At 47.6% G+C, this 23,661-nt stretch overlaps 1 protein-coding gene across 8 annotated transcripts in view; it reads right to left on the bottom strand.

Annotated features, from left to right (window-relative positions):
• Positions 1 to 16,915: 16,915 nt before the first annotated feature.
• Positions 16,916 to 23,661, bottom strand: part of LOC105490447 (TSC22 domain family member 3) — a 64,712-nt gene continuing 57,966 nt past the window's right edge. For 5 of the 8 annotated variants that reach the window (XM_011756067.3, XM_011756068.3, XM_071089091.1 and 2 more), the window contains 2 exons: positions 19,603 to 19,654; positions 16,916 to 18,453 (listed from right to left, as the gene is read on the bottom strand). In XM_011756067.3, coding sequence (XP_011754369.1) covers positions 18,223 to 18,453; positions 19,603 to 19,654 — 283 coding nt within the window. In that variant the 3' untranslated portion in view covers positions 16,916 to 18,222. Of the gene's footprint in view, positions 18,454 to 19,602; positions 19,655 to 19,740; positions 20,005 to 20,030; positions 20,226 to 20,398; positions 20,773 to 23,661 lie in introns of those variants that run through there. The other 3 variants (XM_011756075.2, XM_011756076.2, XM_024795621.2) reach the window with 3 other exon arrangements.

Below are 23,661 nucleotides of genomic sequence, written 5' to 3'. Positions count from 1 at the left end.
CCGGATCTCAGCTCACTGCAAGCTCCGCCTCCCGGGTTTACGCCATTCTCCTGCCTCAGCCTCCCGAGTAGCTGGGACCACAGGCGCCGCCACCTCGCCTGGCTAATTTTTTGTGTTTTTAGTAGAGACGGGGTTTCGCCGTGTTAGCCAGGATGGTCTCGATCTCCTGACCTTGTGATCCGCCCGTCTCGGCCTCCCAAAGTGCTGGGATTACAGGCTTGAGCCACCGCGCCCGGCCCCTCCTTCCTTCCTTCCTTCCTTCCTTCCTTCCTTCCTTCCTTCCTTCCTTCCTTCCTTCCTTCCTTCCTTCCTTCCTTCCTCTCTCTGTCTCTCTCTCTCTCTGTCTCTCTCTCTCTCTCTCTCTCTCTCTCTTTCTTTCTTTCTTATGAGATGGAGTTTCACTCTTGTTGCCCAGGCTGGAGTGCAATGGCGCAATCTCGGCTCACCACAACCTCCGCCTCCCAAGTTCAAGCGATTCTCCTGCCTCAGCCTCCCGAGTAGCTGGGGTGCGCCACCACGCCTGGCTGACTCTGTATTTTTAGTAGAGACGGGGTTTCTCCATGTCAGTCAGGCTGGTCTCGAACTCCAGACCTCAGGTGATCCACCTGCCTCAGCCTCCCAAAGTGCTAGGATTACAGCCATAAGCCACCATGCCCGGCCCAGATTTGGAAATTTCTAATGACAATCTTCAACTTCAGGGATTCTTCCTTGGTTGGTCTAGTGCAGTGCTTCATGCCTATAATCTCAGCACTTTGGGAGGCTGAGATGAGTGGATCACTTGAGGCCAGGAGTTTCAGACCAGCCTGGGCAACATAGCAAGACCCAATCTCTACAAAAAATATATATATATAAAATAGCTGGGCATGCTGGTGTGTGCCTGTGGTCCCAGGTACTCCGGGGAGGTCCAGGCTGCAGTGAACCATAATCAAACCACTGCACTCCATACTGGGCCACAGAGTGAGACTCTGTCTAAAAATAAAGAGATTTTTCCTCAGCCATGTCTAGTCTACTAATGAGCCCATCAAAGGCATTCTTTATTTCTGTTACTGTGTTTTTGACTTTTAGCATTTTTTAATTCTTTCTTAGAATTTTCATCTCTCTGCTTATGCTACCCATCTTTTTAAAAATTTTTTTTAGATTTTAAAAATTTTAAAAATTTTTTCTTTTTTCTTTTTTTTTTCCTTACCAGCAGCTAAACCAATATCCATTTATCTTTGCATGTTGTCTCCTTTTTTCCATTAAATCTTTTAGCATATTGGTCATAGTTTTTAAACATCCCTAGTCTGATCATTTCAACATCCCTGCCATATCAGACTCTGTTTTGTTGTTGCTGTTGTTTGTTTGTTTGTTTTTGATACAAAATCTCACTGTGTGACCCACACTGGAGTGCAGTGGTGCGATCTCAGCTCACTGCAACCTTCACCTCCCGGGTTCAAGTGATTCCCCTGCCTCAGCCTCCTGAGTAGCTGGGATTATAGGCCCGTGCCACCACACTTGTCTAATTTTTGTATTTTTTAGTAGAGACGGGATTCACCAAGTTGACCAGGCTGGTCTCAAACTCCTGACCTCAAATGATCCACCAACCTTGGCCTCCGAAAATGTTGGGATTACAGGCGTGAGCCACCGCGACCAACCCAGACTCCCAGACTCTAGTTCTTACGCTTGTTCACTCTCTTCAAACTATATATTTTTTGTCTTTAAGTATAGCTTGTAATTTTTTTTTTTTTGAGATGGAGTCTCGCTCTGTTGCCCAGGTTGGAGTGCAGTGGCCACAATCTCAGCTCATTGTAACCTCTGCCTCCCAGGTTCAAACGATTCTCCTGCCTCAGCCTCCCGAGTAGCTGGGATTATAGGTACACACCAGCATGCTCAGCAAATTTTTGTATTTTTAGTAGAGACAGAGTTTTGCCATGTTGGCCAGGCTGGTCTCAAACTCCTGACCTCAAGTGATCCACCCACCTCGGCTTCCCAAAATGTTGGGATTACAGGCGTGAGCCACTGCGCCTGGCCATAATTTTCTGTTGATGAGTGGAAATGATGTACTGGGTAAAAGGAACTGCTATAAATACTTAGGTTGGTGCAAAAGTAATTGCAGTTTTGGCCATTACTTTTAATGGAAAAAAACCACAATTACTTTTGCACCAGTTTAATAGTTCTCTAGTGATGTGTTGGTAAGTTGTGTGGGGAGGGGAAGTGCTCTCTAGTCCTATGATTAGTTCTTAGTCTTTTAGTTAGCCTGTGCCCCTAGGCAGTGAACTTCACCAATGCTTCTCAATCTCTATCCTCCTTAGATGGGACAAGATGGCTAGAGAGGACTGAATTTGTGTATTCCCTTTCCTAACATGGAAGGCTAGAGGAAGCTGCAGTTGGAGATTTCCATCCCCTGGGTTGGTTAGGCTCTGAGAAAACCCCATCAAGTTAGGCTTAGTTTTTGCTAAGAGCAGGCTTTTTTTTTTTTTTTTTTTTTTTTTTTTTTGAGACAGGGTCTTACTCTGTTGCCCAGCATGGAGTGCAGTGGCACCATCATGGTTCACTGCAGCCTTGGCCTCCTGTGCTCAAGTGATCCTCCCATTTCTCAGCCTCCTGGGTAGCTGGGACTAAAGGTGCACATCACCACATCTGGCTAATTTTTATTTATTTATTTATTTGTATTTTTTGCAGAGATGGGGTTTTGCCATGTTGCCCAGGCTGGTCTCGAACTCCTGGGCTCAAGCTATCTACCTGCCTTGGCCCTCCAAAGTGCTGGGGCTACAGGCATGAGCCACTGTGCCCAGCCTGGGCAGGCCTGTTTAAGAACAGAATGCTCTGGCATATTTCAAAATGGTTCCCTTTCCCCTCCCTCTTCAGGTAGCATAATATTTCTACCTGATATTCACTGTAAGGACATGTAGAACTTATGGAAGTAAAACTCACAAAAGTGTGGCACCTCCCTTCTCCCCACCATGACTGGTTCCCCCTGGAGTTTTTAAGTCTCAGGTTTGTCCACACTGAGCCTCCAGGAATTTGTCAATTATAATTCAGATTTTCTCCCTGGCACTGGTTCCCACAGAGATTTCTGTTCTTGAAAGTTGTGATTCTCTATATCAGCCTTTCTCTCTAATTTTTGAGGTAGCAGTTTTCCCTGTGATTCCACTCCCCTGACGGATCTAAGAAGAGTTGTTAAACTTTCAGTTTGTTCAGCTTTTTACTTGTTGTTGGGATGGAGTGGCAACTGCTAACCTCCTTACATGCTGGACCTGAAACCAGAAGTCTCTCTGTTTTTTTGCTTTGTTTTGTTTATTCACTTTCTCTCCCTAACTATACTATAAACTCTGCAGGAACAGGAACCTTGTTTGTCATATTCATCCTATAAACTCAATGTCTAGTGCTGTGCCTGGAACATGGTAGGTGCTTAATATATGTTCAGAGAAAAAAGGAAGGTACTGAGAGTCAGAAGACCTGGACTGTGATCTCACGCGAGTTCCTTCCTCTCTCCCAGTCTCAGCTTCCTTACTATATGATGTTATTCTTGTTTGTTTCTCTATTGTCTGTCTGTCTCCCTCCACTAGAGTGTAACCTCCATGAGACTGGGTACCTCATCTGTCAAAGACCCTGCCGTATAATAGGTTCTCTATAAATATTTGTTGAATGAACAAATGAATGACTGAATGACTTAATCTACAAAAGGAAGGGATTGACCTTGATAATTTGATGGCAGGGATTTTTGGTAACTTTCCCCTTCCCTACTCAAATGGGTTACCTGTCTGGGCTAGTTTTAAGTACTCCTAAGAGAGATTAATGCCCTTCTAGGAGAGGAACTCAAATAGGTCACATGGATTAGAATGATCAGAAGTATATGGAAAAACAACTCGCCTAACTTTGGAACTCAGCAGCTTTTCTTCGTGTTATCCAGGAGAACACAGGCTGTGCTCCAACATGTGTGTGTGACAACAGTTTGAATCTCAATGTTCAGCCCTTTGAAACCACATAGACTTATGTAATGTGACCCAATTCCTTGGTTTTGCAAAGAAAGGGGGTGTACAACTGGGAGAAGAGAATGCAGTTATTTACCAGTTTCTTCCTAAGAGCAAAAAACAGAATGTTCAGCATTTGTGGGAGGGGCAAGAGTTTGTGTTCTGCCTGAGTAATTCTTGCTCACTGGATGGGCAAGGTCAGGTGACAAACTTCCATATCTCTGCCTGGCACCAGCATGAGCCCTGCCCAGAGGCAGGAAAAAAATGTTTTAAGTCCTAGTTTCCCCAGCGGCTTGTAACAATGCCCTGGTGTCCCATTTCACAGGCTCAATGAGGGAGACTGAAGGTAATCAAACTATAGGACCTTCAAACAAAAAATCTCGAGGCAGAAGAGTTAAATTGGGAGCCCCCAAGACCAAAGAAGTTCCAAAGTGCCCCTTGCCTTTGCTAAAGGCAAACAACAACAACAGCAACAACAACAACAACAACAAAACATATGCTTTGACCTTCTGCAGGGCAGACACTGACAAGATGATATTGATGCCTTTGGAGGGAGAAGGAGAAAGAACTTATGGGGAATGATCTGGCCCTCAGTGATACTCAGGTGTCTATGTCATTCTCTATAAGGTTAGCAACTGCTCTTCAGCAAGGTTGAAGACTGTTGAAATGGATTCTGTAATCCTACATTTGGGGAAATAGGTGTTACTGAATAATTTTTACCCACAAAAAAATCTTTTAGCTCTGCAGAAAGCTACATTCCCATAGAAAATAATTCCCTCAAATTAACATCTCAACACAGCCTGTCTGTCCTAAATGTGAGACTACAGGGTGGAAGACAGTGTGATCAGTGGGAAGTGGTTTACTTGATGACTCTCAAGGCCTCTCCCAGTTCCAAGATTTGAAGATTCTGTGCTGTTGTTCCTTTTATAGCCATTAAAAACTAAGAGGATCTTTTCTAGAATTTTGACTTTGGATATCAGGGTCCCAGATTTTGACCTGAGGCTGCCCATTTTAAGAATCACTATCCCCTTTGCCTCCATAAAGACATTTAAGAGGATAGTCTGGGCTCCCAGTTTCTGCAATTTCTTTAGTAAGAGGCCTCTGGGGTCATTTCCTGAGATCTCCCTTGCCTGGGCCATTCTGGCAAAACAGCTCTGCAGCAGCAGGGACATTCCCCTAACCCTCAGGGATTTGCTCTTTTCACTGCCTTCCCAAAGCATATGGCCACACCTGCCAGCCAGCTCTGACCTGCTTGAGTAGGCATAGCCCTCTGTGTAGAAGTCATTGGTCACAGAGCCTGAGAAGCTCTTTCCTGTGCTCTCTTCCTCATTTCTTCTTCTCCCTCCTTTTCATCTCTCAATATATCCAAACACCTGAAGAAGAAACTGCTGGTTGCCTACTCCAATGTCTGTTCTTCCCTTCCTTAATAACAGAAACTTGAATCTGTTTGGGGCTAGCAATGTACTCCGTTCAAGAAAGCCCTTCTTTTAGTTAGGAGTGGGCAGACTAGAGTCTGGCTAATGAGCTATAAGCAGAAGTGTTATGCAGTATGTCTGGGAAGCTTTCTTAAAAGGGAGGAGCCATCTTTCTTCCCCTTTCTTCTTTCTGCGGCCTGGATTGTGGATACAATGACTGGAGCTTGAGCAGCCATCTCAGACAATGAGGCAATATGCTAAATATGGTGGGCAGCAACTAGGAAGAAGTTTGGGTATGTGGTGACTTTATAGAGCTGCCCTATGAACTCTGGACTGTGTACCTTCAGACTTCTCTGATGGGAAAGATGAATAAACTATCTTTTTAAAGCAACTGTTATTATTTTGTTCTGTTATTACAGTCAGGGCTAATCCTAACTCATGCTGTGTCACCCCCACCCTGAGAATGAGACTATGGCTTGACAAACAGATGCAGATAATGGTCTAGGGTTTTATGGGTTACAATATGGATATAGGGAAAAGTAAGCATTTGGAATGTCTTAGGTATGGAGGGGATGGGATCCCTAGTCAAGAGGCACAGGAATACTAGTAGACTGTAGGCAATTTCCCTTCATAGTACAATTTCCCTTCATAGTAAGCCCCATGAAGACCAGCACATGTCTCTCAGATTTACCACAGTATCCCCAGTGCTTAGCCTTGTGCCTGGCACATAGGACAGGCTATATTAAAAATTATTAACAGAGGCTGAGTGTGGTGGCTCACACCTGTAATCCCAGCACTTTGGGAGGCCGAGGCGGGCAGATCACTTGAGGTCAGGAGTTTGAGACCAGTCTGGCCAACATGGTGAAACTCGGTCTCTACTAAAAATACAAAAATTAGCCCAGCATGGTGGCGCACATCTGTTATCCCAGCTACTCGGGAGGCTGAGACATGAGAATCACTTGAACCCAGGAGACAAAGGTTGCAGTGAGCCAAGACCACACCACTGCACTCCAGCCTGGGTGACAGAGCAAGACTCTAATTGACAGAATAAACAACTCAATGTTTTCATAATGGAATAATCAACAGGCCACCAGTTTACTTACATGATATGAAAGAATCTGGGAAAGCTTTCCCACCCCACTGTCCCTACCCAAAAATGTCTTCCCCAATCCATGACTACTACAGCATGTGAACCTCCCAGAAGTTTCTTTCTTTTCTTCTTTCTTTCTTTCTCTCTCTCTCTTTCTCTTTCTTTCTTTCTTTCTTTCTTTCTTTCTTTCTTTCTTTCTTTCTTTCTCTTTCTTTCTTTCTTTTTCTTTCTCTCTCTTTCTTTATTTCTTTCTCTCTCTTTTTTTCTTTCTTTGTCTCCTTCCTGCCTTCCTTCTTTCATTTTGTTTGTTTGTTTGTTTGTTTTTTGAGACATAGTCTGGCTCTGTGGCCCAGGCTGGAGTGCAGTGGCCGGATCTCAGCTCACTGCAAGCTCCGCCTCCTGGGTTCACGCCATTCTCCTGCCTCAGCCCCCCAAGTAGCTGGGACTACAGGCGCCCGCCATCTCGCCCGGCTAGTTTTTTGTATTTTTTTAGTAGAGACGGGGTTTCACCGAGTTAGCCAGGATGGTCTCGATCTCCTGACCTCGTGATCCGCCCGTCTCGGCCTCCCAAAGTGCTGGGATTACAGGCTTGAGCCACCGCGCCCGGCCTGTTTGTTTGTTTTTTGCGTGCTTTATTTTTTATTTTTTTTGAGACGGAGTCTCGCTCACTCTATCACCCACACTGGAGTGCAGTGGCACGATCTTGGCTCACTGCAACCTCCACCTTCCAGGATCAAGCGATTCTCCTGCTTTGGCCTCCCGATTAGCTGGGATTATAGGCACGTGCCACCATGCCAGGTTAATTTTTTGTATTTTTAATAGAGACGGGGTTTCACCATGTTAGTCAGGACGGTCTCGATCTCCTGACCTTGTGATTCGCCTGCCTCGGCCTCCTAAAGTGCTGGGATCACATGCATGTGCCACCATGCCCAGCTTCTTTCTTTCTTTCTTTTCTTTCTTTCTTTTTTTTTTTTTTTTTTGAGATGGGGTCTTACTCTATTGCCCAGGCTGGAGTGCAGTGGTGCGATCTCAGCTCATTGTAACCTCTGCCTCCCTGGTTCAAGTGATTCTTCTGCTTCAGCCTCCTGAGTAGCTGAGATTACAGGCACCTGCCACCATGCCCGGCTAATTTTTGTATTTTTAGTAGAGACGGGATTTCACCATCTTGGCCAGGCTGGTCTTGAACTCTTGATCTCGTGATCCACCCACCTTGGCCTCCAAAAGTGCTGGGTTTACAAGCGTGAGCCACTGTGCCCGGCCTTATTTATTTCTTTATTTGGAGACAGAGTCTCACTCTCACCCAGGCTGGAGTGCGGTGGTGTGATCTCAGCTCACTGCAACCTCCTCCTCCCGGGTTCAAATGATTCTCCTTCTCAGCCTCCCGAGTAGATGAGAATGTAGGTGTGCGCCACCACGCCCGGCTAATTTTTGTATTTTTACTAGAGATGCGGTTTCACCATGTTGGCCAGGCTGGTCTCAAACTCCTGACCTCAGGTAATCCACCCACCTCGGCCTCCCAATGTGCTAGTGTTATAGGCATGAGTCACCATGCCTGGACCCAGAAATTTATTTTTTGATCAGCAAGTATCAGGCACTGTGTTCAGCTCTGAGGATATAGTGGTGAGCAAAATCCGTATGGGTCCTGCCCACAGGGATATTCCAGAGCGGTGAAGCAGAAACAGACAAAAATTTGTGAACAAATCATTACAATCTGGGATAAATGCAACAAAACAAAGGTAATGGAGAAAACTTCTTTAGACAGAGTGACAGGCGAAGATGTCTCAGAGGAAAGGAGAGCCCAAGGATTAGAACAAGCATCCAAGCGAAGAGTCGGGGGAGGGTGCTGGTGGAAGGTTCTGGGCTGAGGGAACCAGACACACAAAGGCTCTGAGGAGTATTTGAGGAATGAAAGCAGTTCAGTGGGCTGGAACTTGGTAAGAGCAGGGGAGTGACACGGGAAAAGGCTGGAGAGGTCAGTGGAGGCCAGATCACGCAGGCACTTGTAGGCCATGGGAAGGAGTTTGGACTTTACTAAGTACAATGATAAGCCACTGATAAGCCTAAAGCAAGGGAATGCCATGATCTGATTTTGCGTTAAGAAGGAGGTCACTCTGGCTGCTATGTGGAATTGGACAGGGTCCAATGTGGAGGTAGGGAAACCAATGAGGCTTTTACCTTTGTGTGAAAGAAGAGGGTGGCTTAGATCAGGGAGTGGGAAGGGGGCTAGAGAGAAGTGGAGGGATTCAAGGTGTGTTCTGGAAGTTGAATGGACCAGACTGGGCAATGGATTGGATGTAGGAGCTAAAGGTTGGGGGAGGAATCAAGGTTTCTGGTTTAAGCAGCTATGTAGATGGTGGTGCCAAATACCAAGGTGGGATACGCTGCGGGAGGTGGGAGTCAGGACTTTGATTTTGGTCATGCAGATATTGACATACTTGTGACACAAACAAATGGACCTGTCAAGGAGACAGTTGAATATTGGAGTCTGGAGCTCAGGTGAATGCTTAGGACTGGAGATACAAATTTGGGAGTCATTAGCATGGCAAATGTTACTTAAGACCTTGGGAGTAAATGGAACTGACCAGGGAGAGAGTACAGAGAGGACAGAGTTGAGCTCAGAGACACTCCAAATAGGGGAAGAGAAGCCTGCAAAGGTGACTAAGAAGGGACCTTAAGATTATTTATATATTGCCCATCTCTGTAGAATGTTCTGGAGTTTGAGGACACTGATAAATAGCACCTCTTTTCTTCTACCTGAAGTCAGAATCAATCAAGACACACACACACACACACACACACACACACACACACACACGCCAGCCAGGAAACAAAAATATTACCTTTAGCAATCATAAAGCTATTTGGAGAAAAAGGAATAAGGGTGCAGCTGAACAGACTTGCTAATATGCACTTTTGCCCAGTTAGACAGACTCAGGCATCCTGTCCCTGTCATAGGTGGACAAGCAGGGGATGAGCCTGCATCACTGAAGTTACTGCAGGGCTGTAAGAGCAGACCAGAATACAGAATATGTGTGCTCTGCAGGCTGAGAGAACCTAGAAGGTCGGGAGAGAGGAGGGGGCAACTCTCAGTGTGCTCTGTTTTGCCTTGCCAACTCCCCATTCTGACTTTCATCTGCTCTCACCATTGGAAAACATGAAATAAGCTCCAGGAGCACAGAGGCCTCGTATGACCTGGTCATTGTTTCACCCCTGTGCCTCACAGGGTACCTGGCACACAATAGGTGCCAATGTTTGTTGAATGAATTAATAAACAGATGTGGATGTCAAGACTAGAATAATCCTCACATATCATACAGGAATCACCTATACCCAGGCCTCAATTCCAGACCAATTTTTATCAACATTTCTGAGGATGAGGTTCAGCATTCAGGATTTCTCTAAGCTCTCCCCAGGTGATTTCAATGCGCAGCTAAGGTGAAGAACTATTATCGCCCTGGTCCAACCCCTCATTTTACAGCAAAGTTATTTGTAGAGGGTGTTACATCAGAGGGCTTGTCCTGGCCCTACTGCTGACTGTGTGTGGGACTGGGACTTGCCTATTTCTCTGTCTGGCCCTCATTGCTCTCATGTGGGAAGTGAGGGGGTGGGGACAGATGATCTCTAGAGCCCTGTCCAGCTCTAATGGTGTATTACTCTCTATTCTGATCCCAGATATGAACTTAACTCACTGGGACATCAATTGTGCCTCAAGATGCCTTTGCACGGTGGTTAGGTTAGTTTTGTGCTTGAGATGACAGAGCTCTGGATTGCAGTGGACAGCAAAGTAGAGATGTTTGGAAGAGTTCAGGACCTACAGACTCAGTCTTTGGTGGTTAATTCATCCTGTTTTTTCCTTGGGTGGTGGCAGCAAGTTGACCAGTGGAACAGCAAAGAAACAACGGAGGAGCCCAGCTAAGGAAGCTGCAATGAGCTAGGGCTGCCCTCTTTGCTCCTGCTCCTCCTCTTCTAGCTCTTGTCTTCCCCTGCCCATCCCCCTCCCAGTCATCTCTTTCCTATTCCTTTCCTGTCCTCTCCATGTATCTGCATCAATCACAAGTCTTTCAAAGGCAAGCCTATTATTTCTGTCTACCCGTGCAATCCACCCACCTCCCTCCCATTGTAGTTTGGTACCCCAGAGCTTGTAAGTGTGTTGTCACAATGCGGGCAATCAGAAGTGGCTCATGAAATGAAAAAGGGGGGAGGCCAGGTACAGTGGCTCATGCCTGTAATCCCAGCACTTTGGGAGACCAAGGCAGGCGGATCACCTGAGGTAAGGAGTTCAAGACCAGCCTGGCCAACACGGTGAAGCCCCGTCTCTACTAAAAATATAAAAATTAGCTGGGCGTGTTGGTGCAGGCCTGTAATCCCAGCTACTGGGGAGGCTGAGGGAAGAGAACGGGCTTGAACCTTGGAGGCAGAAGTTGCAGTGAGCTGAGATTGTACCACTGCACTCCAGTCTGGGCGACAGAATGAGACTGTGTTTCAAAGAAAGGAAGAAGGCCTAGAACTTAAAGTATAATAAAAAAAAGAAAGGAAGAAGGAAGGAAGGAAAGAAGGAAGGAAGGAAGAAAGAAAGAAAGGAAGGAAGGAAAAGAAAGGGGAATAAAAAGGGAAGAAATAAGGCTGTAGGTGATTCTCTTCCTCTCCAAAATTGCATGGAGTCTTGAGGGTGCTGTGCCATGTATCCATCTTTAAAAGTGGCTATTTCCTCAGCATTCTTCAACCAGGGTTACTGGACAAGAGCTAGATATGAGGATGGATAGAATTTCGGGGCTAGAAGCAGAGCTGAGGCCTAGAGCAAAGAGGTAATGTATATGAGTCTCACAGCCAGAGGACTCCTCCTGGCCCCAGTACTCACAAAGCACTTGACTTATAAACGATCCTGTGTAGCCACCTTGTTTTGCAGATTGGAAAACCGAGGTCTAGAGATGCCAATGACTTGTCCAAGGTCATGTAGTTTGCTAGCCAAAGACTAGGACTACAGCCCAGAACTCCTGACTGCCTTTTCCTGAAATACTTCCGCTCCCTCAGCCTTCCTCAAAGTGCCTGTCAGTTTAATTTTATAAGATGGCAGGGCTTGTGGTAAGGACTCTGAAAAGAAAATGTCAAAAGAATAGACCAAATGATGGAAACAGGAGATTGCCAAGCCTCAGCGTTCTCTCCAGCTTTCCCTAGCCCTTTACCTGCCATCTCCACAGCCTGCCTGTCTTCCTACTCCCTGGAACATAAGGCTGCCCTGGGGACAGCCTCCCAGGGTCGGCTCTGGAGCTCCTGCTCATCCTCCTCTGCAGCCACTTCTCTGGGGCATCTGTCCGCACACGTCTTCAGCTCCTACGACACACAGACATGCCCGCATCTCGAGCTCTAGCCCTCGACTTCACCTTCACATTTGTCTTTCTATAGGATATTTCCATATGTAAATATGCCTCACTCAGCCAGAGATCAAAATTGGAATTCATCTTCCCTATGCAAAGCACAACCTTTTCCTACCCCTCTGTTTCTTTCAGGGCTTCCATAGTACACCAATCCTCCTGACTCAAAACTTCCGTGTCACCAGAGGCTGGGGGAGGGGGAAATGGGGTTGGGGGGCGGTTAGTGTTTAATGGGTACCCAGTGCCAGTTTGGGATGATGACAAAGTTCTTGAGAAGGATGGTGGTGATGGTTACACAACAATGTGACCATAATTAATGGCATTGGACTGTACATTTGAAACGGGTGAAAATGGTAAATTCTGTGTTATGTCTATTTCACCACAATTAAAAAAAAAAAAACCCAAACCCAAAACTTATGTCATCCTTGACTTGTGGCTACCTTGCTCTCTTCTCCCCAGCTTACTTTGCTACCAGGTCATTCTGATTTTTCACCTAGTGGAGATTCCTCAAACTTTTCCATACTCCAGAACCACTAGGGACTTGTTAGAGTTATCAATTCCCAAGTCCTACCCACCTCTTTGGTGTAGGGGTGGGGCATGGAATCTACATTTTAAACTTCCCAACAAACCTGATGTGAGTGGACTGCAGACTGCACTTGGAGAAATAGTGCCTCTCAGTGTCTTTCGGTTTTGTCCCTTCCTCTTCCTTCTACTACCCCTATCCTTGCCCCGGCTGGCCCTCATCACCTCACACCTGGATTACAGCAACAGCTGGTCTGTCACTAGCCTTTCCCTATTCTAGCCTCTCCAGCTGCCAGGACCCATCTTCTACAAATATCTTTTGCATCACATCACTTCTCTGCTCGGAAGCCTACCATGGCTCCCTGAGACCTCTTAGATTCTATCTAAAGTCACTTGGCTGGAAGCCAGCCAAGTGAGCCTCCCACCCTCCCGCTTACCTTCTTCTCTGTTCACTGCCACCCCTCCCGTGCTCATTAGTCATTTATTTTCCTTATGTTAGTCCCTCTGCTAGTTTGGGGTGGTCTTTCTTCTACCTCACCCTTCCCACAATGAGCCCTGGAACACTTCTGATTACGTTGGAGGAATTGTGAAAACTGTTCAGATTCTCTATCCTGCTTCTCATTAATCTTGCCTTCCCCCATTGTGGGCTTTGCCATTCACCAGCTGTATGACTTTGGGCAAGTTGCTGAACCTCTCTGTGCCATAGTGTTTTCATGTCCTCATGTGTAGAATGGTGATCTCAATAGGGCATACCTCATATGTCTGTGGACAGGATTAAGAGTCAACAGATGTAAAAGGTCTTATGACGGTTTCTAGCATAAAGTAAGTGCCATGTAAAGTGTTAGCTACTATTGGTAATTAGTATGATCACCTCCTCTTCCAGCCAGCTCCTCTCTGGAAACCATGTCTTCTTGGAATAGCTAACAGATGGAGTTCTCTGTTAAACCTTGCCTGATCTTGTGGAGGCGGTTAAGTATTAAGTGTTTGGGTTTCAACAAGCTCCTGTACATGAGATAACCTGAGGAACTGGGCTGTCTACAAAGCTGTAATTATGTCCATTAATTTCTAACCAAGTAGGAGGAAAGGGGCTGAGATTTGAAAGCAAGATTTTCCAGAATAAATAGGATTGACGTTGTGAGGGCAACTTCGCAATACCATTTTTTTTTTTTTTTTTTTTTTGAGATGGAGTTTCACTCTTGTTGCCCAGGTTGGAATGCAATGGCATGATCTTGACTCACTGCAACGTCCGCCTCCCGGGTTCAAGCAATTCTTCTGCCTCGGCCTCCTGAGTAGCTGGGATTACAGGCATGCGCCACCATGCTCAGCTAATTTTGTATTTTTAGTAGAGATGGGGTTTCTCCATGTTGGCCAGGCTTGTCTCAAACTCCTGGCCTCAGGTGATCTACCCGCCTTGGCCTTCCAAAGTGCTGGGATTGCAGGCGTGAGCCACTGCACCCAGCCAACTTCACAATACCTGAAGGGACAGTGGATCATGCATCTTGTTTCCTATGGTCTTTCTGGAGTCCTTCTGCTGATACTCCAGGTCCCGGAGGCCCTGCCCCTAGCTTTCTTGTCTGAGCCCTCCTAGAACACCCTCCCCTGTGGCCATCCCCAGCTTGAAAGCCTCTCACTTTGTGTCTTAAGCAGTCATTGTCTGGAAATAACCCATCACCCACATTTCTGTTCTAGTCTACTTTTTCTTTAAATTGACAGACACAACTAAAATTATATGCATTTGTGATGTTTTGAAATATATACGCATTGTGGAATGGCTCAATTTAGCTAATTAATATATGTGTTGTTGTTTTAGCTTTCAAATCCATGTCCTTGATTTTGTAGTGAATATAACTAATTCCTTTAAGGCCCACTGAATTCACAGTCAGTGTTTGTAATTATGTGTTCCCCCCAGCCCACCCGCATCTCTCTTTCTGTCTCTCAATGAATACCAAAAGTTCAAGTACTATAGAGTTGGGGGAGGTTTGGGAGTATTTTCGACATAAAAAAAGGGCCCTTATTGTCACTAAGGTTGGGAACCACTGCCCCGTGGGACATGTGGGAGCCATGGGAGTAGCACTAAGTTCTCTGGCTCTCAGTTTTCTCGTCTGTCAAATGGAGGTAAATCATAACTGCCTGTTTTTCCAAGGGCAGGAAACAGAGTGTTCTGTACTCAGGAGTGGGGCCAGGGAGCAGTGATCTTGTGATCCTTGCTGCTATGCTGGGAAGCCTCCATGAGGATGAGATGAGAGAATAGATGGGAGGGCACATGCAGAGGTGGCAAATGCAGGCAGGGGATGCGTACTGCTTCAAGCCTGATTATTATTTTCCTCGTTCTGGGTCCAGCTGGACCAGCTGAGCCCAGAAGCCTAAAACCCATGGAAGCCTTGCCAGGAGCAACGTGTTCTTTTGCCTTTCTCCACCCTTAGTTGCTTTTCTGTGGAGAAAAAACAACAGAGAGCTGCTCCTGTATGTGACTAAGAAACATCTACAAACTTCCTCTTATCTAGCCTAGTAACTGCTGTGGCCTCAGAAGTTGCAGTGTTTGTCTCTGTTTAGTCAGCGTTGCCTAGGAAACAAAGTTGTTCTCTCTTTACCACTACGTGACTGTGGGGCCAGTTTTTTCCCCTTTCTTGTAGAGAAAGGCTTGATGACCAGAGAGGTTTGGGGCGTTGCTGGGCTATTTTCTAGGTTTCCTTTTTTCATCTGCTTTTTCTTGTTCAGCTGGAAGTCTGGCGTGGGAAGTCTACAGAAGATTAACCAAATAGCCACAAAGTCTCTAAGCTAGTTTTGAAAGGGGGAGGGATTTGGGAGTAAGTGGGGATTGGGAGAATTGGTCAGGGTGAGAAATGGCTGCCAGGGGGCTTTGAATGCACTCGTTCGAAGTTTGTATCTGTACCAGCAGCTGTACAATCTGCATGCCATGAACCAGTTGGCAGGTATAGACAATGAACATGGCATTATGAATATCAAGGTTGGGAGCAGGTGGGGAAACTGGGATTTGAGAGGCCAGCAAGGAGGAGTTTGCAATGTTCTGAAGGGTTTTGGTGATTAGAAAAGAACAGGTCAGCTGGGTGCAGTGGCTCATGCCTATAATCCCTGCACTCTGGAGGGCCAAGGCAGGCAGGTTCCTTGAGTCCAGGAGCTCAAGACCAGCCTAGGCAACATGGCGAAACCTCCATCTCTACTAAAAATGCAAAAAAAAAAAAAAAAAAATTCAGGAGTGGTGGTGCACACCTACAGCCCCAGCTACTCAGGAGGCTGAGGTGAGGATCATCTGAGCCCAGGGAGTTGAGGCTGCAGTGAGCTGTGATGGCCCCACTGCACTCCAGCCTGGGCAACAAGAGTGAGACCCTATCTCAATAAAAAACAAAAAACGAAAAAACAAAAACAAAAACAAAATGTCAACGTGTATGACCTTTACAGAGGAAGAAGCAGGTCATTTTGATTACATTTAGGCAGTGGTTGATGTAAGGGGCAGAGGGCAAGACATCTTGGTCACCTTGAGGTTTGTGGCTTAGGAAAATCAAGGAATTCTGTTTCCCCAGTTTCAAGTGGGAAAAGGATAGGTATATATGCTACCAGAAGCTGAGATGGAATGGAATCACTTAAAGAGAGGTGATAGTTTCCCTTGGGAACATAGTGGGCTTAGAACACAGCTCAGAGTCCAGAGGAAGTTCAGGTTAGGGCGTGGTAGAGGAGACACTAAGCACTCATCAACAACCAATCAGAGAACTGCTAGGACTCTGGATGCTGGGGACATGGAGCTGGGAAAGGGTGATGGGTGATAATGAACCCCAAAGAGAGGTGGATGAAGGAATCTGGAGTCGGGAGCCTTAGACTTGGCCCTGCCCAAGTGGTTGGTGCGTTTGGTGAGAGAACTTTCAGCAGTGTCCCTGAGAACTTTGAGCAGGGACTGAGGACATCTTTCCTTGGCTGGAAGTAAGGGGAAGAGCAAAGGAAAGGGGAGTGGTTTTGCTTCCTCATATATTCTCCCTCCTTCTCTTACTAGGGCCTTCTTAGCTCCTTTGCCAAGCCAAGTGTCACATGTGGATTGGTATTAAGGAGAATGCATTAAGTGACCCCAGTGATGTTTTCAGAAGAGAGGAGGCCCACGCCTGTTGATTTGGTTCCTCTCTTCTCGCTCCCTCCTATGTATACCCTGCCTGTTTCTTTTGGGCCTTCCTGGGAGTATCTTTTCTCCAAAATCATCCCCTCAAGCTACGGTTGTGTGTTATGAGTCACCTTGCCACTCACCCCGAAGCTCTCATATGAAAGCAGAGCAGGAGAGAGAGGAAGGATCTGGGCTTGAGTCCTAATTCCCATAATAGTCATGTGACTTCGGGCAAGTCACTTAAACTCACTGAGTCTCAGTTTCTTTATCCAGATAGTGAGGGCAAAGAGCATGTCCTTCATATGGGTATTGTGCAGATGACACGAGATCACGGCTGCAGCATAGGCCTGGCACTGACAGGGTGCTCAAGGGATATTCAGGGGGTCAGCAAAACAGCCCCTACTGGCTGAGGGGCCTCTCCCACCCAGTCCGTTTATACTCAGTCAGACACCAAGTTTATTTTTAGAAAAACAGAGCAAAGTTTATTGAAATTTCAAGCTACATTTGAAAAATCAAAATCCAAATCCTGGAACCATACATCAGGATAAGGTGTCAAAAAGTGGAAAGTGTTCACTCTCACAAAACCCGCTACAGACAAGCTTTCTGGGCACACCTCCCAGGCTCCATTGGATCAAAGCCATTCCCTTGTTCATCCCTCATCCACAGTAGGACACCATCCTTCTGTTCACTTGAAAGTTTTCCACAATAATTACAAAACAAAACAAAACAAAACAAAAAACGTTTTCAAATGACACTGTGAAGCCCAAACTGATCTTCTCTCAACCCCATTCTATGTAGTCAGCACCAGTGAATGGTGGGTTTGGCATTCAAAAGAGGACTTCACGTTTCAGTGGACAGCTGGGGAAAGGGTTGCAGCAGCAAGGCATCCGTGGCCGCATTCAGAGCCTGGCCCCTCTCCTTGCCTTTACTCTCGAGTCTTACTTAACCTAAAGGACAAACTGGGTCAACTTGGTAAATGAACACAGTCAAAGACTTAGCCATAAGAGGTAAGGGACCAGTCAATATTCCCAAGGCTGGTTAGGCCCTTCAACATGTAGGTGGATGTGTATATGTATACATCGCTACACTAAGATACAGATCTAGCCCTATGGGTATATATACGCATTTATGGCTATATAGAAAAACTATGCCAATACTAACCAAACAGAACTTTGTAAGCGGTCATCCCAAAGCTGTAATCCCACACTGGGCTGTGCACAAAGCCATGCATTATACCATATTAACCAACAGAAGGCTGACTTGGCTCAATCTCTCCCATCTATGTCCCCTGCCTTCATGAAGCAGGGGAGAAGAGAGAGGTTGTCTCTGCTTAAAACAAGTGGCTTCTTCATAGGAACAGTCATTGTCAGGTGAAGCTGTTGAAGATGTCCATGGAAATGAGAAACAGACCCCTTAAACTTTCTGGAGCAAACTGGTGTCACACCTCAAACTACCCTTCTCCTTTGCCAGTTGCAGCTAAGTTGCCCAGGCCCTGGGAGCCCCCAGGGCGCAGTAGCATTAGAGGCTCACTGGCTTGGTGTTACTAGGCCCCATGCAACTCAGCCTCCAGAGACCTGCTCTTGTCAGGGGGTCTGTCACTGGAGTGGACCCAGGTGGCCATGTCCTTAGGACATCTCTTGGCACCAGCTATGCTAGGTGTAAAGTTCTCCTCGTGAGATGACGCTTGGGGAGCCAAAAACAAACTGGAAAGAACTAGGTAAAACAAGTTTAGTGGCTCTGCCCACCCTGAGGACAGAGCCACTTACACCGCAGAACCACCAGGAGCCTCGGGCACTTGTGGGGATTCGGGAGCTGGCTCTTCAGGGCTCAGACAGGACTGGAACTTCTCCAGCTGCTCTGGGCTTGCCAGGGTCTTCAACAGGGTGTTCTCACGCTCTAGCTGGGAGTTCTTCTCCACCAGCTCTCGGATCTGCTCCTTCAGGATCTCCACCTCCTCTCTCACAGCATACATCAGATGATTCTTCACCAGATCCTGCCAATGAGGGAATCATAACAAAGCCATTCCTTAGCCATCATGGACCCTCTGCAGCACCTTTGCTCTGCCATTGGTGTGCCTGTGCTGTCCTTAATGACAGGGCCCTCCAGCCTTCCCTCAGTGAACTGGTCTGGCAAGTCCAATTCCTCGTTCACCTTTCTCTGAAGCACTTAAACCCTCATTCAGGAGAGCTACATGATTTGGCTCATGCTGGAGTTGAGAGCCCAGCTTTGAACTAGATAGGTTCTCCCCTCCAAGTTTCCAATGACTTTCAAAGCTGGCTGCTGAGGGGCCTTTGGGATGACACTTCTGCTGGTTGCCGGTGGTTTGCTATGTCCCCCATTTTACATAAGCCCCTGCTGCTGCTGATCCAGATCTGGGAGAAGGGGAGACCTGCAATGCATCCCATACTGTTTGTCTGCTGTACAAATCTTAACCAAGAGAATAAAATTGGCTATTTTGGAGTCTCCTCCCCTCCATATGACCCAGCACATTGAATTGCAGCTGTCCTGCAGCCGGCCAGTTAGCATGCAGGACATTGGCCTTGGGGAAAGGTACAGAACTCCTGCATCCTCTCTGAATTTGATGACTGCAATGGGGGCAGGGAAGGTGTCCTTAAGCTCCAGGGCACAATTAAGTGGCTCCCAACCGCTGAAGTCCTAACCCTCTGCAGCCATTGTGGCTGCTCCTTGGAGTATGACCTCTACCTGGTAAGGAGAGGGACAGGGGTGAGGTGCTTCGCTTCCTGTTTCCACCCAACTCCTGACCCCAGTCCAGGCTCTGCAGAGGCACTGCAGTGCTGTTGCATCCAATGAGCTCTGCCCCTTGCTAGCTGCAGGATGCACACAAATGCAAGAATCTGAGCTCCCTGCCCAGCAACAGGCCCAGAAGAGAGTCAGAGCCTGCTGCAAAGACCTGAGATGGAGGAGAGAGGAAGAAAGGAGGGAGCCCGGGAAGGGAAGACTGGAAATGCCCTAAAAAGTGTCACTGTAATCAGACTCCACCTCCAGTGGGGATAGGAGGCAGGCTGTCGGCTTCCTCAGGGTTTTGGCTAACGGCTTTTTCACCCATTCCCTCAATCCTGCCCAGAGTTACATAAGCAGCAGCTAAGTCAGGGGATGAGAATGACGCAGTGTTGCCACTCACCATGGCCTGTTCGATCTTGTTGTCTATGGCCACCACGCTGGCTCCGGAGGCACTGCCAAGACAAAAAGCAAAGCGACCTATTACCCACTCGGTTCTACTCTGAGTACATGGCAGTTGTGGCCAAAGTCCTCCACCTGCCTTGGCTCTTCCTCTCTCTCTCTCTTTCTCGCCTCCCTGGCCCAGAGTTCCGGACACTTTGTCCCCAGATCCTTCCTTAGCCCCTGCAGGAAGCTGCATCTCCTCATCGAGGCCGGCTCAGCGCTGCTGCCGCCGCCCCGAGTTCCGCCCCGAGTTCCAACCGATCGGAGCTGCGTGCCAGTCCTGGGGCGCACAGGCCACCGTGGCCTGCTCAGACGATATGCAAACAATGGGGGGTGCGACCCGGGGAGTACCCCACCGTCGGCCTACAAGGTCCCGGGCAAACCTACCCGGCTCTAAAGCTAGCTAGGAATTCCTTCTCGGCTGGTAAGCTTCCGGCCTTCTCCCAAGCGGCGCACGGCACTCGGCCAGCCCCCTGCCCAGCCCTGCCTGGCCCTGCCCGCCGCCCCTCTGCCTCCGGCTGCCTCTGCGGCTGCAGCAGCTCGTTTTCACGGCGCAGCGGCCGCAGGGACGCTTCGACGACGGATCCCAGAGCGGCGGTGACCCCCCCCTTCCTGCGTCCCCTACCCCCGCCCCTTCCCAGGATGCTGCACCGCGGGGAACGGGGACCAGCGGCGCACAGCTTGCTCAGAGATCGGGCTGGTAGCCCAGCTCCGGCCGGCGCCCCGGCTCGGTAGGCTCCAGAGTCAGCGGTTACCTGTTGTCCAGCTTAACGGAAACCACATCCCCTCCAAGCAGGGAAGAGAAGAAGGAGATGGAGAAATTGTGCAGCTGATAGACCGCCACCTCCATGGGGGTCTGATACATTTCGGTGTTCATGACTCGGGTTGCTGGGGAGCTCTGGCCGGGTTTCCTGCCGTGCTGGGCTGCTGGGCGGCTGCTGGCAGGCTGCGCTGGGCTGGGCTCTGCGCTGGAGTCCGGCCCTGAGGCTAGGAGCGGGACGAAGGCTGCAGAACGAACCCAAAGCCAGGCAGGCGCTCCAGCTGGAGTGGAAGGGAAGTGACTCGAGGGGTGTCACCTCGTGTGTCACAAACTCCACGGCCGCCAGTCCAACCCAGACTCGGAGATATTTTGGCTCCTGCTTCTTTATATAGGAGGAGCCGGCTGCGTCACATGGCGTCAGGGGCCATGCAAATGAGTCCTGTACCGGGCTTTGTGGCCCAGTTAAACCACATCCCCTCCCTGAACCTTAGGCTGAGACTGTAAACAGTTCAGCGCTTTCTTGTACCAACTGGCATCTCCAAAGAGGGCTCTAGAGATTGATAAAAACCAAACTGGAGCTGATTTCTAGAGAAATAAGAAATACAAATGCCCTAACAAGAGGCAGAGGGCATTCAGTAGAGAACAGCGCTAGTTTGAAAAGCTCTTCTTCAGGTGGCAGCCAGCATGCCCCCATGGCTTTGCATGCTCTCCTATGTCATACTCCCTGACACCCGCCCTCACCATCACGGCCTCACCTTCTTCCCAGTCACTGCCCTCTCAGTCTCTCCCCTGCACACATACTTTGTCACCTGCACATTCACTTTCTAATCAACCCAGCTTTCCCCTCACCAGCCAGCTGGCATGCCGACCTGCCCTGAACCCCAGCACTCATCCACTTGCCCCTTCCTCTGAAAGTTCAGGTGTGGGAGTACTTGTCTGTGGACTGGCACATGTACAGGTCTGTGACATGCATGTAATGCATGCACAGGTCCACTCTAATCTACAGATGCATATGTATGGTGTGCGGGAGCTGAGGTGAGTGGGTGAACATGTATGGGAGAGCAGCTAGGTGGGTGACAGAGGAGGTGAGGAGGAGACAGGGCATGGGAGTGAGCATTGGAGTGACCACAAGACGCCAGCCCTTTTCTCTTTGGTCTACCACATTCTACTCTTCAAATAAAATACATTAAACATTATCCAGGATCCCGTGTCTCTATTTTTTAAAAACAAAACTTTGTTACTTTTCTTTAAAAAAGTGAATGACAACACTCTAAACCAAAGGTATAAATATATATAAACAATCCCAGGAAAACACCTGCCCTGTGATGGGCCCAGCCATGCACAGCATTAGAGGGTACTTCAGGAAAAACAGACTCCAAACCATAAACTAGATGAGGTGATTGTTCCATAATAAAAGTTACACGTTTCCATTAAAACATATTTTCTTTATATTCAGCCTCAAGCTGAGGGGGGAAAAAAAAAAAACAAAAGCACCAGAGACTTGAGGTCCTTTTCTTCCGCTTCTTCCTAAGTGAGGCCACCTGGTGGACAGAAGCAGGATTGCCACCAGAAGGAGCAAGAGGGGCAGGGACAGGTGATGGAACCGGGAATATTATTTACACAAACCCAGGACCAAAGGAGAACACTGGGTTCCACCACATATACAATAGTTTGGATGAAGTTAAGGCCAGTACCCATGAATCAGTGCTCCACAGGCTGTGGTCCAAAGAAAGATCCTAATGCAATCATGCTATTGGAAAAGTACTGGGGCCTCTTATCAGCAAAGAAGGTAATTATTATTTGCTTCAGGACATTTATCTTAACCAGGTGCCTGGCACCAACACCCTGGCCAAGGCCCCAGCCAAGCCCAGTCTGAAGGCCTTGATTTCCTCCCGGCTTCCAGGGCAGTTATGCCACTGAACAGCCAACATTTTTGGCTATGGTGTGGTGCTCTATTGGTGGATTCCAGTGGTGATAATATGTGTACAAGAGCCATTATATTGCAAAGTGCTGACCAATAAACTAAGAAATCTGCTGCACTAGCCCGGGATGGTGTTTTTCTTCATCTCACTTTAGGTAGGAGACAATCCCGATCTCAGGACATTCCATTAACTTTAAGACGCAAGCTCTCTGAACATGGCGTTTGCACTAAGACAAGTGTAGTAGACAGAACAAAGTGCAGACTATACTTATGGATCATCAAGAGCATTCGTTGAAAAAAAACTTCTTAAATCAGGAGCTTAACTAGTATCAGAATTCCCTGATATATTAGTATTAATCTGCCCTCCGCACCACATAGAGTTTTCTTGGTCCAGAAAGTCTCCGAGCTGACCTTTCATTGGCTTGTTAATTTTTCCTCAACTATTGCTTTCCCCTCCCCTCAAGATTCCAAGGAAGATGATGAGAAGAAAAGGGGACAGAGAAATAAGCTGGGCTGTCAGGGGAAAAACACCACCAGGAAAACAGGGCACAGGACAGAAGTAAAACAGCTCCTTCAACAGGGACTCCCTTATGTGGAGACAGAGGCAGAGAAATCCAGGGGGCATGGGAAGGGAAGGCAAAAGGGTTAAGGTTCCCAGCAAAGCTGCATTTGAATTGATCATTAATTTGTCTAGGGCCATACCTCCCTGAACACACCTGATCTCGTCTGAGTTGTTCATTAGCTGTACTTCAATTATGAAAGCAAACTGAGTCTGAGACTCACTGACAATTGTAGTTACTATTAATATAGCATCAGCTATGGGCAGACACTGTGCTGGCTGCGCCACCAACCCCAAGGTATAGGCACTGTCACTATCATTTTACAGATGAAGAAATCAAGGGTCTGAGAGGTTACCTTGCCCAAGGCGGCAAAGGTAATAAATTACAGAGCTGGAACTGCAGCCCAGGGTCTTCCTGACCCAGAGATCAAATTTGTTCCTACTGCACTGATCAGTGAGGCAGGGAATAGGTTTGTTGAATGGGTAGAGGCTTGAATGAGTGAGTTGAGGAAGTTGGTAGGGGGTTTGGAGGTGCCAGAGAGTGGTAAGGAGGAAGAAAGGGTGAGAAGCAGCAGTCCTACTGTTAGAGAGGTCCAGAGACTGCCTTTGAGTTCTGCGAGCCTTGGCTTTTCTAACACGTGAGGCAGAGGAGAGCTGCAATGGGTGACTGGAACAATATCCAACTGTCCAAATAAGTTTTATGAGATGGCCATGCTCACCCACATCATTCCAAAAGGCAGCCAAGCAATCCTCAAAGAAAGCTATCTGTTTGGGAAAT

This window comes from Macaca nemestrina, chromosome X (genome assembly GCF_043159975.1).
Source record: "Macaca nemestrina isolate mMacNem1 chromosome X, mMacNem.hap1, whole genome shotgun sequence".
NCBI classification, from domain to species: Eukaryota; Metazoa; Chordata; class Mammalia; order Primates; family Cercopithecidae; genus Macaca; species Macaca nemestrina.
The sequence above is the reverse complement of the archived record's forward strand: the minus strand, read 5'-3'. Positions and strand labels throughout refer to the sequence as shown.